This window comes from Brassica napus, chromosome C7 (assembly GCF_020379485.1).
Source record: "Brassica napus cultivar Da-Ae chromosome C7, Da-Ae, whole genome shotgun sequence".
In the NCBI taxonomy this organism is placed as follows: Eukaryota; Viridiplantae; Streptophyta; class Magnoliopsida; order Brassicales; family Brassicaceae; genus Brassica; species Brassica napus.
In genome coordinates, this window is record NC_063450.1 from 46,750,877 (window position 1) to 46,766,829 (window position 15,953).

At 36.3% G+C, this 15,953-nt stretch overlaps 5 protein-coding genes across 8 annotated transcripts; 1 reads left to right on the forward strand and 4 right to left on the reverse strand.

Moving 5' to 3' along the window:
* Positions 1 to 731: 731 nt before the first annotated feature.
* BNAC07G33640D lies at positions 732 to 1,387 on the reverse strand. Its single transcript, XM_013850743.3, has one exon. The coding sequence runs from the start codon at positions 1,385 to 1,387 to the stop codon at positions 842 to 844; it is 546 nt and encodes a 181-aa protein (XP_013706197.2). The 3' UTR covers positions 732 to 841.
* Positions 732 to 4,314, reverse strand: LOC106410253 (transcriptional adapter ADA2b). 3 transcript variants are annotated; one of them, XM_022706435.2, is made up of 12 exons: positions 4,061 to 4,314; positions 3,831 to 3,886; positions 3,564 to 3,736; positions 3,388 to 3,453; positions 3,180 to 3,305; positions 2,979 to 3,091; positions 2,883 to 2,902; positions 2,433 to 2,649; positions 2,132 to 2,342; positions 1,872 to 2,057; positions 1,553 to 1,771; positions 732 to 1,463 (listed from the first exon to the last, which is right to left on the reverse strand). In XM_022706435.2, exons 1-11 carry the CDS (start codon positions 4,108 to 4,110, stop codon positions 1,580 to 1,582), a joined length of 1,410 nt encoding a protein of 469 aa, XP_022562156.2. In that variant the 5' UTR covers positions 4,111 to 4,314; the 3' UTR covers positions 732 to 1,463; positions 1,553 to 1,579. The 3 variants fall into 3 exon arrangements, with proteins under 3 accessions (XP_022562156.2, XP_013706193.2, XP_013706192.2); XM_013850739.3 differs by lacking the exon at positions 732 to 1,463 and having other exon boundaries at positions 1,471 to 1,771; positions 2,433 to 2,637; XM_013850738.3 differs by lacking the exon at positions 732 to 1,463 and having other exon boundaries at positions 1,471 to 1,771.
* Positions 4,315 to 9,896: 5,582 nt separating this feature from the next.
* LOC125590025 (transcription factor bHLH3-like) lies at positions 9,897 to 11,671 on the forward strand. The gene has a single exon (XM_048762877.1). The coding sequence runs from the start codon at positions 10,113 to 10,115 to the stop codon at positions 11,496 to 11,498; it is 1,386 nt and encodes a 461-aa protein (XP_048618834.1). The 5' UTR covers positions 9,897 to 10,112; the 3' UTR covers positions 11,499 to 11,671.
* On the reverse strand, positions 11,617 to 12,921 carry LOC106407211 (CASP-like protein 2B1). The gene is made up of 3 exons (XM_013848034.3): positions 12,592 to 12,921; positions 12,357 to 12,489; positions 11,617 to 12,035 (listed from the first exon to the last, which is right to left on the reverse strand). Exons 1-3 carry the CDS (start codon positions 12,813 to 12,815, stop codon positions 11,775 to 11,777), a joined length of 618 nt encoding a protein of 205 aa, XP_013703488.2. The 5' UTR covers positions 12,816 to 12,921; the 3' UTR covers positions 11,617 to 11,774.
* A 454-nt stretch (positions 12,922 to 13,375) lies between these two features.
* LOC106408378 (protein GET1) lies at positions 13,376 to 14,918 on the reverse strand. 2 transcript variants are annotated; one of them, XM_048762880.1, is made up of 8 exons: positions 14,566 to 14,918; positions 14,402 to 14,487; positions 14,254 to 14,324; positions 14,037 to 14,107; positions 13,867 to 13,948; positions 13,739 to 13,788; positions 13,549 to 13,638; positions 13,376 to 13,436 (listed from the first exon to the last, which is right to left on the reverse strand). In XM_048762880.1, exons 1-7 carry the CDS (start codon positions 14,677 to 14,679, stop codon positions 13,567 to 13,569), a joined length of 546 nt encoding a protein of 181 aa, XP_048618837.1. In that variant the 5' UTR covers positions 14,680 to 14,918; the 3' UTR covers positions 13,376 to 13,436; positions 13,549 to 13,566. The 2 variants fall into 2 exon arrangements, with proteins under 2 accessions (XP_048618837.1, XP_048618836.1); XM_048762879.1 differs by having other exon boundaries at positions 13,376 to 13,638; positions 14,566 to 14,915.
* Positions 14,919 to 15,953: the final 1,035 nt, after the last annotated feature.

Sequence of the window (15,953 nt, forward strand, 5' to 3'; positions counted from 1 at the left end):
ACTTTGCAAAGCGATTCGATTCTTGTTCCTTCATTCTCCTCTTTTTTTATTTGTAAATAGTTTTCTATTCTTTCTAAAACAAAGTCTTTGTGTTTGGTAATCAAAGATGAAGAAAAGAGACGAAACCCATTCCCCTGGACAAAGCCATCTGCAATGACGGTTATGCCCCTTCACATTCTCCAAACCATGGGGGTCTTCATGTCATTGTAGGTAGAGTAGTTATGAATCATCGGTTAAACTAATGGTAAACATAGGGAATAATCATTCACCAAGCACAAGCCACTAAAGAAAAGCACCTGAGAACTTGTGTTGATCAACCAAGCTGACGTTAAAAACCATCTCAATCCCCTTCCTCACAAGCTGCATTCATCATAGTTCTTAGCTTCAACATATCTCTCTCTCTGGATCAACAAGAAATGGAGATTCAAGCAAGACTAATGGAGTACAAGTTCCATGTCATGATCACAATCATCGTGATCGTGGTTCTGTCGTCCCTCGTGTACGCAGCACCGAGAATCCTCGACATATTAGCTTACTTCTGGCCTCTGTTTGCGTCAACGGCCGCCTTCTTAGCAATGGCAATCACCTCCGGCGGCTTTCAACAGCTCTCAGATGAAGCTACCGGCGAGGGAATCATGGATTACGTCGCCGGACGGCCTGAAGATTCTTACAAATATAATTAAAAGATTTGTACCCATCTCCTAAGTCTAACAATGTACAAAGTTGATCCCTTTATGTCAAATAAAATGTTGATTGATTATAAGACTATGCAGAAACAGAGTATCAATGACCATAACAGAGTATTATTAATGAAACAGAACAAACAGACTCTCTCTAGTCTCTAGTATCCATAATCATAAGCGAACTCGTTGACACCAACCATAGCCGAGACCACTTGCGAGACGATATAGAAGCTTCCACCTAAGATGATCACAATGAGAACGGCGGAGATTGGGTTCTTGAGTAGCTCGAAAATGGGCTCAAAGACAGCTGAGAGAGCTCCGGTGCTGACGGTGAGAGCGTAAAGACCGTACCTTCTCACGTTGTCCCAAAACTCTTCCATCAAAGGACCTTCTGGTCCCAAAGCCATCGCCTTTTCTCCGTCCATTCCCATCACCAAAGCCATCATCAGCCCTACCGAGACACCGGTCACCAAAGCTTGTCTCAGTTGCTTCTTCTCCAGACCCAAAGTTTGTGTCCTTTCAAGCTTGGTTCTGTTATTTTCCACCGTTAATCTTTTGCACTGAACGCGGCACGATGGCCTGGTGCTTATGCTTGAGCTCGGAGACACCTTAGCTGCTGGTAATAATCTGCTACTGCTCAAATGGAGGTGAGGTTGCAGAGAAGATACTTTCATTTTGGGGAGAGACATCATCATCATAGTCATCTCACTTCTTCCTTGTAGTTAGTCTGATTCTATCTTTATATACTTTTAGATTGTGTGGCTCTCCTGCACCTTATCTCTGCGGATAAGTGAATCATTTTTTATTATTATAAACTACATATTACACAAGGGAATGTCGACAAATAACTCAGTAGAGCTCACACATACATGCATGATAGATACAACACAAGTCCCTTAAAGCTGAGCAATACCCTTCTTCACAAGCATATCATAAACTCTGTCTACTTTGGTCGGATCAATCTTGAAAAGGCTATAAGCATCTGACTTCTTTGTAACATTCCCTTTGAATATCTCATGTGACATCACTTGCTGCATCTGTAGATAAACCGGTGGAACCAACTTGGTCTCGCTGCAAAGACGCTTCTCCTGCCAAAAAAAAAAATCAAACAAACAACTCTCTTCTTTCAGTTACAGCAATAAAAAAGAAACTCATCTCACGCTTGTTTCAGGTCACTAGACAACTCACGGATTCAGACAGCAGTTGCGACTCTTTGAACCCAATCATGCCCAAGTCATTCACATAGCTTGAAGATGCTTGCACAGGACTGCTCTCTTTCCCTCTGTTCACCCCTTCTTCGCTCTCTCTCTTCCTCTTCCTCCCTAGATACCTCTCTGCTTCAGCCGTTGAACGACACCCTGCCATTTGAGCTTCCTGCTCCAACACAATGAGTCCAATCTAAGCAACCAAAACGCACAGTTTTGAGAGAGTAGCAATGTCCTCCTTACCTTGAGATCTTTGAGCCGTTTCACCATGCGGTACTCGCTCACAACACTATTAAGTAGCTCTTGATGCTCTTCTTTTGAATGAAAGCGCATGAAAACGTCTAAACGCCGACACTGCTCTTTTTCCTCCTGAGACAGCTCCTTCTCAAAGGGATTTGGGTACAACAGGTTTCTTTCTAGTATGAACTCCTTTCTACGTTTCCTCTCATCAAGCCTGCATATATATCAGAATCACCTGCATATTAGCATGGACGGCAAAAAAAAAGAGAGACTGTTTCTCTCCTTGCAATCTTAAAACTTGTACCTTTTCGAAAAGATACGCAAGACACGCAGCTTCAGCTTTTTCTCTTCGGGAGTATCGTTCTGTTTGAACTCCATCTCAGCCAAGAGCTGCTCAGCATCATTGTCATATTCAGGGTCGAACTCTTCTCTTTTGTGGTTGTAACTACTCAGTTCAACCAAAGAGTTGTTTCCCGGGGTGACAGGTTTCTTTCCTCCAAAGCTCCTGTCTGTATGAGATTCTGACCACAAATCACATCAAAACATAGGAAAAAGGGAGAATATATCTACCAGTATAGACACAATAACAAATATTGAGCCCTTTTTGTTGGATTTTTAAAATACGGTCGATCAAATTAACTTCTTACTTACTAGATCAGATATAACTACTGGTGCAAGCCAGAGCAAGAAAAACACAACGAGAAGCACAACTATGTTTGAATCAGATATAACAATACCAAGCAAAAGGACTCACCTTTTTGTGTGTCTTCAACTCTGCAAGAGATTTGGAAAAGAGATGAGAAAGGGTATCACTATAGAGAATCTGCGAAGAAGAGAAGGAGAGACATACTTGACTTTAGGAGGAGAAAACGGGTAATCTTCTTTCATGTGCTGCGCTACTGTGAAAGAAGAAGCCATGGCTTGAAGTTCTTTTTTGCTCTTCCCTGCTACATGTGACATATCCTGGGAGATAAAAAAAAACAAACGATACCTCTAAGATTAATAACATAACAAAAAGGCTAGCACTAATATATGTTTATAGGGGCATTACAGGAAGTGGGAAAAAGGGGGAGTTCAAGTAAATGTTTCTGTAGTGGTCGAGACACTGTTGTTTTCTCTTCGTTCCCACATGCTCCGCGACCTCAGCCCAGTTTCCCATCCCATAAATCTCAAGTCCCTGGATTAAGACTAGAAATAAAACTACAGTTTCCTGAAAAAGCATAGGCCTCATATCAGAGTAAGGAGATCTAGTACTTTACCTCCAAGAGAAGCATTTCATCATCCGCACTCCAGTCCGGACAAATAAGTGGGAAAGTTAGATTTCCCTGACAGAACAAACAAACTCTATTTGCCTCAGATAATGACGCTTTCTTAGTGAATCAAACACTCTGCAAAACTAAATAAAAGATAGGGAGAGAAGCAAATGCAAACTGACCATAACGCGGTAGGCGTGATCACGTTTGTGAGGAGTGATCTCAGCACCAACAGACATACATTCAACACAGAGATCGAAATCAGGACAGACAGCACATTTGATCCTGATCTTGCCAGTAATGTCTTTCTGGCAATAATCGCAGTTGTACTTCCCTCCTCCCTCCGTACCTTGAACTGGACTCTCCACAAGAGAAACAATGAGTAAAGAAACAAAAAAAAAAAAGAATCTTTAGAGAAAAGGGCTAAGCTTGATGAGAGATAGTTTTACCGATAGACGAAGACTCAAAGTTGTCCACATTAGCTGCGTTTTTCTTTTTCCTCGTTCTGCAACCAACACAAAGGACACAATCACATAGATTGAAGATAGATAGGGGAGAGCACTATATCTACTGAAAGTTTTCTAAAAGCCACAAAAAATTTGAAGCTATATATGATCATTGTCCTAATTCGATCAATTTTGAATTCCACAATACTAGAAAAGAGGAGGCATATACTAACCTAAGGGTAGGGTCTTCGAAATTGTGGAAGTTACGACGAGAGCGACCCATCAATTGATGCCCCCACCCACCCAAGCAGGAGGAGCCCGAACAATGTCGAGTCGACGGAGGGTTACCTTAGAATAAAGATCTAATCGGGAATTCAATAACGACGACGGTGGCCTGAGTTCTTCTGTTTAGAACTTTCTGACCTGAGCAGATTTAGGGAAGTCCGACGACAAAAGGGTGTTGTTTCTGTTTACTAACGCTATTCTTAAACGCATTTTACTGATTAGTATTAAATTTCTCTACAAATGCATTATTTTATAATTATTATTAGTTTCAATAATTTTAATTTTATACTCTCTCTCTCTCTCTCTATTTAACTTTAATTGATGTTTAAGATTTTTACACAAAAAATAAAAAATGGAAATTTTTATATAGTTTATCTTAGTAAAATAAAAATGACATTAAATAAAACTATTTTAATCAATAAAAATAATGACATTAAATTTTATCTAAAATTTTCAACCAAAAAAAAAAATTTGGACAAAAGAAACAAAAAAATTTAAACATCAAATAAATTGAAAGAATAGACATGGATACAACTAACTTCTCTTTTATTCTAAAAAAGTGGTCTTCAATCCTATTTTATTTTACGCTTCATAAATGAGGTAAAAGTCTGGAGGGGGGGGAGGGGTTGGGGGAGGGAATAGGAAAATATAAAATTTAACTCAATTACAAAATTACCTGAAAAAATAATAATACTTTATCTGTATCAAAATAATGGATTTTAAGATTTTTACATATCGATTAAAAAATTACAAATTTTTATTCAATTTTAATCTTTTTCGTTTGTCTAAAAACAATTATAGTACAGATAATTCAACGAATAAAAAATCATATCGCATAATATAAATATTCAAAAACATAAAATTTCATTTACTTTTTACATAAAATTTTTAAAACATCACTGAAACAATTTTTGTTTTGAAACACCATTTAAAGTGATGCCGATGGGAGTAATACGTTAGAAATGCTTTGACCAGCTGTTTTCGTATGCTTTTTTTCTTTTTGGGATTCACAATTGACTTTCTTTCTAATTGCACATGTGCTGCATTCACATTATCATCAAATGCAGTAAGATCATAGGGGTTAGCCAAGACCCGAGATAACAATGTGGACCTGATTGGTCAGCGGTGATGGCTAGTAATTAGTGGGATCTCTATAGTAAGCCTTGCAGTTCTTTCACGTGTTTGCTTATTTATTTGCACGAGTTTTCCTTGCAACTGTAGGAACTTTATTTTACAGACAACTGATATTTGTAAAAAATAATATAAACATAGATTAAAATTTCAATACCAAAATATAAAAATAAAAAAGAATTGCAGAGTCGAAATAGTTAATTTCTTTCCTTAAATCTTTAAACGCCAAGTGTGACGGTTTCATGGCGCTCAGATTCCCAGGATACAACTGCAGCATTGTTTCTGTTTACCATCACCGAAAAACAGAATCTATCGACCATATTTCTGTGATGTACTCTCAGACTCAAAATAAAATAAAAATACTAGCATAACTATTCTGAGTGGAGAAATGTTTTTTGATTGTATGAATGTGTGTATTTTCTATAATGCTAACAAACCCTTTTATAGAAAAATCATGAGAAGCACGAGTTTCATTTTTCAACACAAAAAATGAAACCTCCATGGTGCACTAATGGAGTCTTTAATTCTTGTCAATTATTATGTGAATTTATTCCACATTTTGACCAAGAAATTAAAGAGTAAAATTATTTTTTGTTTGACCAATTCAAACTCAATAATATACTTTAAAATGAATTTCTTTTTTATATTTTATCAATATAAAAGATCAACATATATTTGATTTAAGTTAATGAACATGAAGTCCAACTAACAAATCAAAACTCAAATCCAAGATCAAATATCTAATGTATGTATTTGCTACTTTATACAAGATTCTTAAATCACACACATTAGACCTCAATTTCTCATTCAAATAAAACTTCATTTTTGACATATGAATACCTTATTCATAATGTTCAAAAAATAGTTCCAACAATCCCCCACATGAATAGAAATGACTCTAGACACTGGACGACTCGACAGACTTGACTTCCTAGACAAGACTCGACCTAAGGACTTTTGAGAGTACAAACGAAAAATCCACTGCATGATGAGTTGGTAGCAATTTTCCAACCTTGAATCAGTCATTGTTAATAGCTATCGGATTTACTCGGCCAAGAGGTGGTCATGATGTCTTGAACCTCTCGGGCTTTGGTGTAAACCTAGACAATAGCTACAACACAGCTTTATTCTCTCACAGAACTAGGTTCTCTATTGTGTTCATTTTGGCCGTGAACAGTCCTGGTAATCATGAGTGAACTTGGAGAATTTAGCATTTCCTTCATTCTCCTAGAAACGGCCCCATTTCACACTCACAAGGTGATTTGCCATTAGTTTTGTTTAGAGGAGTATCATGTACTACTCCATTCATATCTCAAAACAATGGACACAAATCATTAAAAGCTAATGCTTATCCTTTATTCCTTACATGTAGCACTGTTTAATCATCATAGGAACTGGGTATAGACCGAAGTCATACAGTGTTTTGGGCAGATTTAGTTTGACTTAGTTGTCTCCTTGAACCTATTTCTTGGGATCTCCAGTCAGTTAGGTAGAGTTACCGCCAAACCTCATCTTAATTCACAGGCTACCCATTCATTTAGATGATATAACAACTTGATCTCATGACACACCTTTAATATAAGGATCCTAGATTGTCATCAGAATGAACATAATCTCTTGAGATTGGTCGAGATCAATTGTCTAATGATTTTTGTCATCTTTTATTCAAGATACAATTAACCATTATACACAAAACTCAGTGTATGACACTAGTTTTTTTTTTAAATCATGTTGTGATAACTATCACTAAGTTCATATGACCTCTTGCCAACGACTTTATATAATATGGTAAGCAAAGCTTCCCCCACATTTCTTGAGGTAACTTAAAAACATGCATATTTACATTTAACATCTCTTAAGAGTTTAGAAAGTTAATCTACAACTCTTTTAGATTTAAATGAATAAAAAGAAATTTCGAAAATTATTACAATTTTCTTGAAAAATGTGTTTCATTCTTAGAAATTCACATTTTACATGCAAATATTTTCATAGTTCTCTCAAGTTGATTTATAAATCCAACTTGTATGTTTTGGATTTTTCCAAAACCATATTTTTCTTTTTAGCAAATATACATATCATTATAAGATATTATTTTTGCCATCAAAACCATTATATGATTATTCTCAACCATATTGACTTTATAAACTACAATACACATGTCAGTTTTAGTCATGTTGGTCTGAAAATTCTCACTGTTTTTGCATGGTCAATCTTTTTTACAAAATTGCATTTAAGCATTGATGAAATAGAAATGTTTTTGATTAATATCAATACATTTTATTTCCTATGACAAATGATTTATATGTGGCAGACCTCTCCCAAACTTAAGTTGGGGCGTCGATTCACAAAAATCCATTTTCATCCATATAATTTGATCTCTCAAAGATCAAAATGTTTTTTTATATATATATATAACTATGGTATCACCATACTTAAAAATTGAATCAATTTTCTTTTCTCATGATCAAGCTTTTCTTTTCTCTTGATCAAGCACTTAATAATCAAATTAAGTATTTCCAAGAAAATCTGAAACAAGAAATCAAAACGTTAGTCATTCTCATTCTTGATAATTAAAACAAATAAATTATCTTTAACCAAGTCAAACATTTACACATTTTTGACTATTGAAAAAAAAAACGTTTTTAATTATTTAATAACAAAAATCAAGATACCAAATCAGAATCTCTAAAGTCTTTAAACGACTTTCAGCAAATCAAAGTTAAAGTCAAAGTCTCAAAGACAACATTGATGATCAAGCGTGAGGCTGTAAGAAGTTAAACAAGTTAACGCAAGGATGCCAAAAATAATAATAATTAATTGATCAATTAACCAGTAAACGATGATAAACGATTGAAACTAAACCATAGTATGAATCGGATCTGAATAGTCAATAACTACTGATCCATGAACAAAACTCTTTCTTCTTTTGAATACCTGTTATTGAATCGTTTAACATGTTCTGAAAAAACAACTTTTAACAAATATCAGTATTGTTAAGACAACTGATATTTGTAAAGAATAATAAAAATATAAATTAAAATTTCAATATCGAAATATAAAAATAAAGAAGAATTGCAGAGTCGAGATAATTAATTTATTTCCTTAAATTTTTAAACGCTCCATAGTGTGACGGTTTCATGGCGCTCAGATTCTCAGGATACAACTGCAGCATTATTTCTGTTTACCATCACCGAAAAACAGAATCTATCGACCCTATTTCTGTGATGTACTCTCAGACTCAAAATAAAAAAATAATAGCATAACTATTCTGAGTGGAGAAATGTTTCTTGATTGTATGAATGTGTGTATTTTCTATAATGCTAACAAGTCCTTTTATAGAAAAATCATGAGAAGCATAAGTTTCATTTTTCAACACAAAAAATGAAACCTCCGTGGTGCACTAATAGAGTCTTTAATTCTTGTCAATTATTATGTGAATTTATTGCATATTTTGACCAAGAAATTAAAGAGTAAAATTATTTTTTGTTTGACCAATTCAAACTAAATAATATACTTTAAAATAGATTTTTTTATATATTTTATCAATATAAAAGATCAACATATATTTGATTTAAGTTAATAAACATGAAGTCCAACTAATAAATCAAAACTCAAATTCAAAATCAAATATCTAATGTATGTATTTACTACTTTATACAAGATTCTCAAATCACACATATTAGACCTTCATTTTTCATTCAAATAAAACCTCATTTTTGACATATGAATACCTTATCAATAGGTTCCAACAGAAACTTGGACCCATATGACATCTATATTGTTGTCAACTCTGGAGTTAGATTATGTAGACACGACGTTAGCGCTTTTTATGTCATGTGGAATAGCCTACATTCCAAATCAACATCTCCCGTCAAAAGTGGAATGCATGTAGTTGCTATGAACTGATGTACATGAATGAAGTCTCTAGTTTGAGTGAATTTTTTTTTTTTTTTGAACAACCCTTTAGTTTGAGTGAATTGAATTCAAAAAATATGTGAATCCGCGACAATACAAAATACCTACATTACATGCCATGGTCACGTAATCACGTCATTACAAAACAAAATACCTGCATTAGGTTCGAAATTTTCCTGAAGCGAAATTTCTAGATTTCGATTAAATTATGGATAAAAATTTTGTTTGATTCACAGTTAAATTTGTTTTTTTTTTCTAAGCTTGCTTATCAGTTTAATTCAGCATTCAGTTAGTTCGATTTTCTATATCTTATAAATATATTTTTTAATCAAACCATATCAATTAGAAGTAAAATTCCAAATCAAACTAAATGAACTAGTCCAATTTTGAACAGAAAAATACAAATTGACCAAAAGGCAAAATGAACAAAAAAAAAAAAACTGAAATAACACAAATAAAAGAAATATTTAATCAAAAATTAAATCCAAAATTAAAAACAACTTGGTTAAATGTGGTAAAATTTTCATTAACGAATTGAATTAAAATTTTGCTCGGTTTATGTCAATCATACTAACCAAAAATCAAATAACTCTAACCATATAAACCAAACTACCCGAACCCGCCAACCTATTATGGCTCGATTAGATACCATACCAGTATACCACACATGTAACTAGGGGTAGGTTAGTCAAAAAAGGGTAAATAATAACGTTTGCAACTAGAAAGGGGAAATGTTTTTAATTCAGACACGATTCAGTTTCAACTTCAACCCATTGTCTCATAAAATCAAAGCTCAGGTTCTGTCTTCTCTCTAGTCAATACTTTCTCCTCAAAAACAAATTAAAGATACAAACTTTAAAACCCCTTTGCCCCTTCAACTAACATCGGTGGACCCTCAACAAGAAACACGTGATTCTCCTTCTTCCTCACATCTCCTTGTAAGCGCCGATCTCAATGAACGTTACAGGAGAATCAATGGTTGGTCAAAAGTTCTGGGAGAATCAAGAAGACCGAGCGATGGTGGAATCCGCCATAGGCACCGAAGCTTGCGAATTTTTCATCTCTTCAAACACTTCCCTCCCCAAGCTACTCCCGCCGCCGCCGCCGCCGCCGACTGATCCCAATCTCCAGCAAGGCTTACGCCACGTCGTCGAAGGCTCGGACTGGGACTACGCCGTTTTCTGGCTAGCTTCAAACGTGAACAGCTCCGACGGCTGCTTCTTGATCTGGGGAGACGGCCATTACCGTGCCACCCAAAAGGGAAACTCATCAGATAAAGAAGACGACGAGACCAAACGGCGCGTGCTTAGCAAGCTCCACTTGTCTTTTACCGGTTCGGATGAAGATCATCGCCTGGTGAAGTCGGGAGCTCTTAGTGATGTAGACATGTTTTATTTGGCTTCTTTGTATTTTTACTTTAGGTGTGATTCGACTAAGTACGGTCCCGCTGGAACTTATGTCTCTGGGAAGCCGCTTTGGGCTGCTGATTTGCCTAGCTGCTTGAGTTACTACAGGGTTAGGTCTTTCTTAGCTAGATCCGCTGGTTTCAAGACTGTTTTGTCTGTACCCGTGAACTGCGGAGTTGTTGAGCTTGGTTCGTTGAAGTTGATCCCAGAGGATAAGAGCGTGGTTGAGATGGTGAAGTCGGTGTTCGGTGGATCTGACTTTGTTCAAGCTCCCAAGATCTTTGGTAGACAGCTGAGCCTCGGCGGGTCGAAACCGCGGTCGATGAGTATCAACTTCTCGCCCAAGATGGAGGATGACTCTGGTTTCTCCCTGGACGCATACGAGGTCGGGGGTTCGAATCAAGTCGAGGCGGCGTTGTATTTAACCGACGAGCAGAAGCCGAGGAAGAGAGGGAGGAAGCCTGCCAACGGGAGAGAAGAGGCCTTGAACCACGTGGAAGCGGAGAGGCAGAGGAGGGAGAAGCTGAACCAGAGATTCTACGCTTTGCGCGCCGTGGTGCCTAACATCTCCAAGATGGATAAGGCCTCTCTCCTAGCGGACGCGATCACGTACATTACCGATATGCAGAAGAAGATAAGGGTGTACGAGACGGAGAAGCAGGTGATGAAGAGGAAGGAGAGTAATCAGATCACTCCGGGGGATGTTGATTATCAGCAGAGGCACGATGACGCGGTGGTGAGGGTGAGCTGCCCGTTGGAGACTCATCCGGTTTCGAATGTGGTGCAGATGTTCAGGGAGAATGAAGTTACGCCTCATGATACGAACGTGGCTGTGACGGAGGAGGGTGTGGTTCATACGTTCACTGTCCGGCCTCAGGGTGGATGCACTGCTGAGGAGTTGAAGGAGAAGCTCATTGCCTCTCTCTCGCAGTAGTGATTGATATGTAAAAGTGTGGTAGTGTTGTTTATTGGGGTTGTATCAATTGTACTATTACTAGCCAACTAAAACAAACTCAGGCTTTAGTAGGAGTGTGTAATTGTTACTTTCTATATCATCTTGAGATTTGTTTTTGATAAATAGAACACTAAGGTCCAGTTTTACATATATTATCACAAAGAACATCATCAGTTTAACATATACGGAAACAGAAACAAAAGACCTGCACTTAACGATAACATTTCAATACTACTAAAGACCAAAGAGCTGTTTTCACTTCCTCACTGCATCGTTTGGCTGTCTTTGGGTGGCACCACCGTACAACCGGAAGAGACTGAAGGCAGAAATGGAGGAGACGAAAACCATAGCTATAGAGGCAAGCAAGGCGCTGGCGGTTCCTCCAGCCGCTCGGTTGCAGAACTTGCCAAACATATTGCACACTTTCATCCACTGCAGCTTTTCCTCGCCTCTTATTCCAATCAAACCAGACTCCGCTGATGCTGCTATTGCAGCCACACTCATGTAAGCCATCGCCTGCTCATTATTAACACCCATTACACTTCAAGTTTTAGACTCTTGAAAATGAAAAGAAGATCTCTTCTCCTAGATTCAACAAACAAGCAACATTCTCTACCTAAAAGTACATCCCATCAGATATCCAACCAAACCCATTAAATGCTTGTAAGACTTTTCAACATATCAAACCCTACTTTTCTATAATCTGACCCAAAGCCGACCATGAGAGATCAATAACGACAAAGCCAAACCCACAAACTTTCACAGCAACTCCACTAATTTTGGTTAACAAGAAGATGTATAGAGAAAGAAACACAAGACTAGACTAGACTAACTCACCTGATCGCTTAAGAAAATGGCCCAAGCAAGGGACTTGTTGAGCAGAACGCTACCTTTCATCGAACCCACCACGCAACGAACTGACTGCAACAAGGAATAAGCGGCAGTTATCCCATTTGCCACCACTAAGAACCTGCATCCAACGAGAAGAAACAAAAAAAGACTCAAAACTTTACAAAGTGAACTGGTGTTGAGTTGCTAAAACTGAAAAAGGGGAGGGTTTTGATGAGCTAACACAAGTGCCTTCATGTCGGTGTACTTAGCCCTCTTCTCAATAGTAAAGATTTTCTTGACCTGAGTGTCTGTGACTATCAGAATAAGCGCGAGGAGAGCGAGAGCAGTAGCGGAGCACCTTAAGAGCACCTCCGTTAGCTTCAGTTTCCGATCAATCAGCTTCATCTTGCCTCCGTGCGAGACGGCGACGTTTCCAGGACTGCTTCCAACCCCCGAGTAACTCATTTGACAGAACAGTGTCCGTGGAGACCAGAGAGAAAGAAAAAGACAAGTTGGGTTGAACAGTCTTTAAAAAATAGTTGCCTCCCTCAGCGTACCACTTAATAAGAAACATAGTTAGAGAAGCTGCCAAGTCTCTAAATTAAGATTGTGTAGTGCTAATAGTTTAGTTACTGTCTGAACCCTTTTTGATTAGGACACAGAAACATAGTTAGAGAAGCTGCCAAGTGGTGGAAAATCTCTTGTAAGCGTATTTAAAGATGCATTTAATACGAAAGTGAAATATCACAATGAAGTTTAGGATCTTTTTTTTTTGATCAAAGGATCTTTAATCAAAGGATTATGATAGTACTCTATGTTCGCCTTTTAATGTTTGTAGGAAAGTGGAAAAGAAAGTAAAGAAGTTTAACTTCTAAGATGGGACTTTGTATGGCCACACACACATACTGTACTAACAACACTACACCCTACAAGTATTAAATGAACACCATTGTCTCTTCTACTTACTATTATTTATTACACTTCACATCTCCCAATTAACCAAACCCATATTTGGTCCTTCAATATGCTTCAATGCCATTTGTTATTGGTAGAATCCAGCATAAACCGGAGAATAGGATCTATCATCTATATAATGTACAAAAATGCTCAAGTTAGATGAGGAAAAATAAACAATTATGGCACAAGTGTCTCCTAAAAAGGCTACAACTTTAAACTGAAGAACATTATAAAAATTCACTTTGTTGAGGAATGTGATTTAGAACTCCACGAACTTGCACACATATTTGCTCACTCTGGTTGAGAGTATCAGCCACGGTATGATCCCAACCTGTATTTTTCACACAACCAACCAACCAACCAACACTCTCATTCTCATAACAACAGCTCAAAGCAAAATGAACTAAGAAGCAAGAGAAGAAAGAACCTACCATCACATGGCCTGCCAAGTGACCTCCTGTTCCCCAAGATAACAACCTCCCTGAGAAAGACCACCACATTCAGTTTTTGGAACCTATATATGTTTTACCAAACCGGCAAATCAAACAAACAAACTCACCAAAGGGTTGAACAAGTTGCTTAGCAATCATGGCAATCGGAGTCCTCCAGAACCAAAGTACCAAGATTAGGTATACCACAACCTAGAGACAAAGTTCTTAGCAACATCTCTCACATAAGGAGTTTTCGAAAGAAGAAAAAAAAAGGTTCAAAAACACAACTCAGATTTACCTTTGAAACAATCAGAACGTTTCCATACAGATCGTAAGACAGATTTACATCTTTATTATGCTTCTCCATATCTGAATTTCACAAAGCAAATTAACAGATACACACACACACACACACACACCTATACAAGACCAACAAGATTGCAATGCTGTGGTAGGTACATGATCTGCCATCAGACTAATAATCATAGAGCTAAATACACTGAAAGCATACTCACATAGTGCAAGTTCTTTCTCTTTAGTAGCTGCCGACCTCCTAAGTTTAGCCGCTTGCGCAAATGTGGCTGGCCTGCGAGAGTGAATCACTCTTAATGAACACAAACCAGAGAGATAGAGAGAGAGGGTCTAATAAAAAGATGAGCTTACTGAGACAATGCAGTGGCCTCTCTCAAAAGCTGCTTAATTTCGGATCGCAGCTCTGCTTCCTTTGTATTATTATTACTCGACCCTTTCTGCTTAAAATTTTCAGAAGTTTAAAAAATGTATTTTTTTACTCGTGAAAACGGCAGAACGTTTTGTTATTTATTTACCTTCTTCAATTGGTCGAGCCACTTTGATAGCAGCAACTGGAAGACAACGACGAGGAAGAATGTCACAGGAGCGGCCAAAAAGCCACGATCTTCTATCGGATTCTCTCCTTCCATTAACCCTTTTCCCTTCAAACACAGCAATCAGCTAATTGAAACTTAAAATATTCAAATTCACAATGTAGGAACCCTAATTCGATCCGTATATAGATTTTATTTCGAGGGTAGATGACAAAATCGGAACTTGCAGTCTCCGTCGTAGAGAATTTCAAGCGGAGGAGCTGATATGGGTTACAGAATTGAAATTGAGAAGAGGATGATGGGTTGGCTTTTTTTAAAATAAGAAAGTATAATTATAATGCTAGAGTACTATCTCCAAAAATAATTCAATTTTGAAATTTCTAAAACTTGAAGTTTAAAGATGTTTTTTTCTCCAAAATCAAAATTTCAAACTCAACTTCAAAACTATTTATACTTTATAATATGGTCTTTATATTTGTCATAACTAATCTAAATTCATAAAAATTTTATAAATAACTAGCACATATATAAACATATTACAACAATATTAATTAATAAATATTCTATTAAAATATAAAAAATTAAATAAAAATACCTTAATTAATATTAAACTTCAAACAAAATACCATATTATTCCATAAAATGATTTTCGTAATACATATATGATCTAGTAGTGCATTTTGAAGTAAAAATGGCTCTCCTCATTTTTACTTTGTAAATTACGAGCTAAAATTTGTTGAAATCAGATGATATTGATACTTGTAAATACATTAAATCGAAACAAGAAAGTAAAAGAGAAACATAAAATATTTGCTAAAAGACTAATTTATTTTCGATGATATTAATACTCGTGAATATATTCGATATGAACAAGAAAGAATTGTAAGAAAAAGACATCAAAAACAACAACAACAACCATCTTCAATTACACAAAAAAAAATTGGACAATATTTGAAAATTTTGAAGGTTTCGGATCAAACTTACCTGATTATTAGTGTTGTTGTGATATTTAAATTTGTGTAATAGTTATGTCTTCAGGTAATTTTTAAAAAACTTTTTGTTGAATTCTTTTTGTATATTATTGTTGTCTTAATCTAGTTTAAAATATTTTAAATTTTATTTTAAAGTTTTGTTTAATTTTATGTGTAAAATTTAAAATCTGTAAACAAAATTTAAAATATTTATGAGACATAATTTTTTTAAGGATTAAAATAATAAACGAGAAAATATTTATGAATCATAAAGGTGATCTGTGATTGTAGGAACCAAAATGCAAATAAAAATATGGAACTTCAAATTTGAAGTTGAAATTTCTTTTTGAAAAGCAAAAAACTTTATATTTGAAGTTATAAAGTTTCTTTTGGAGATGC

Coding starts and splice junctions, on each gene's coding strand:
- LOC106410253 (XM_022706435.2), bottom strand. CDS start 4,110: ATGGGTCGCTCTCGTCGTAACTTCCACAATTTCGAAGACCCTACCCTT. Junction 3,092..3,179: donor CCCCCTTTTTCCCACTTCCT/GTAATGCCCCTA, acceptor TTTATCTCCCAG/GATATGTCACATGTAGCAGG. Junction 2,903..2,978: donor TTTTCTCCTCCTAAAGTCAA/GTATGTCTCTCC, acceptor AATCTCTTGCAG/AGTTGAAGACACACAAAAAG.
- BNAC07G33640D (XM_013850743.3), bottom strand. CDS start 1,387: ATGACTATGATGATGATGTCTCTCCCCAAAATGAAAGTATCTTCTCTG.
- LOC106408378 (XM_048762880.1), bottom strand. CDS start 14,679: ATGGAAGGAGAGAATCCGATAGAAGATCGTGGCTTTTTGGCCGCTCCT. Junction 14,325..14,401: donor GAGGCCACTGCATTGTCTCA/GTAAGCTCATCT, acceptor TCACTCTCGCAG/GCCAGCCACATTTGCGCAAG. Junction 13,949..14,036: donor ACGTTCTGATTGTTTCAAAG/GTAAATCTGAGT, acceptor CTTTGTCTCTAG/GTTGTGGTATACCTAATCTT.
- LOC125590025 (XM_048762877.1), top strand. CDS start 10,113: ATGAACGTTACAGGAGAATCAATGGTTGGTCAAAAGTTCTGGGAGAAT.
- LOC106407211 (XM_013848034.3), bottom strand. CDS start 12,815: ATGAGTTACTCGGGGGTTGGAAGCAGTCCTGGAAACGTCGCCGTCTCG. Junction 12,490..12,591: donor ACCGACATGAAGGCACTTGT/GTTAGCTCATCA, acceptor CGTTGGATGCAG/GTTCTTAGTGGTGGCAAATG. Junction 12,036..12,356: donor CCATTTTCTTAAGCGATCAG/GTGAGTTAGTCT, acceptor AATAATGAGCAG/GCGATGGCTTACATGAGTGT.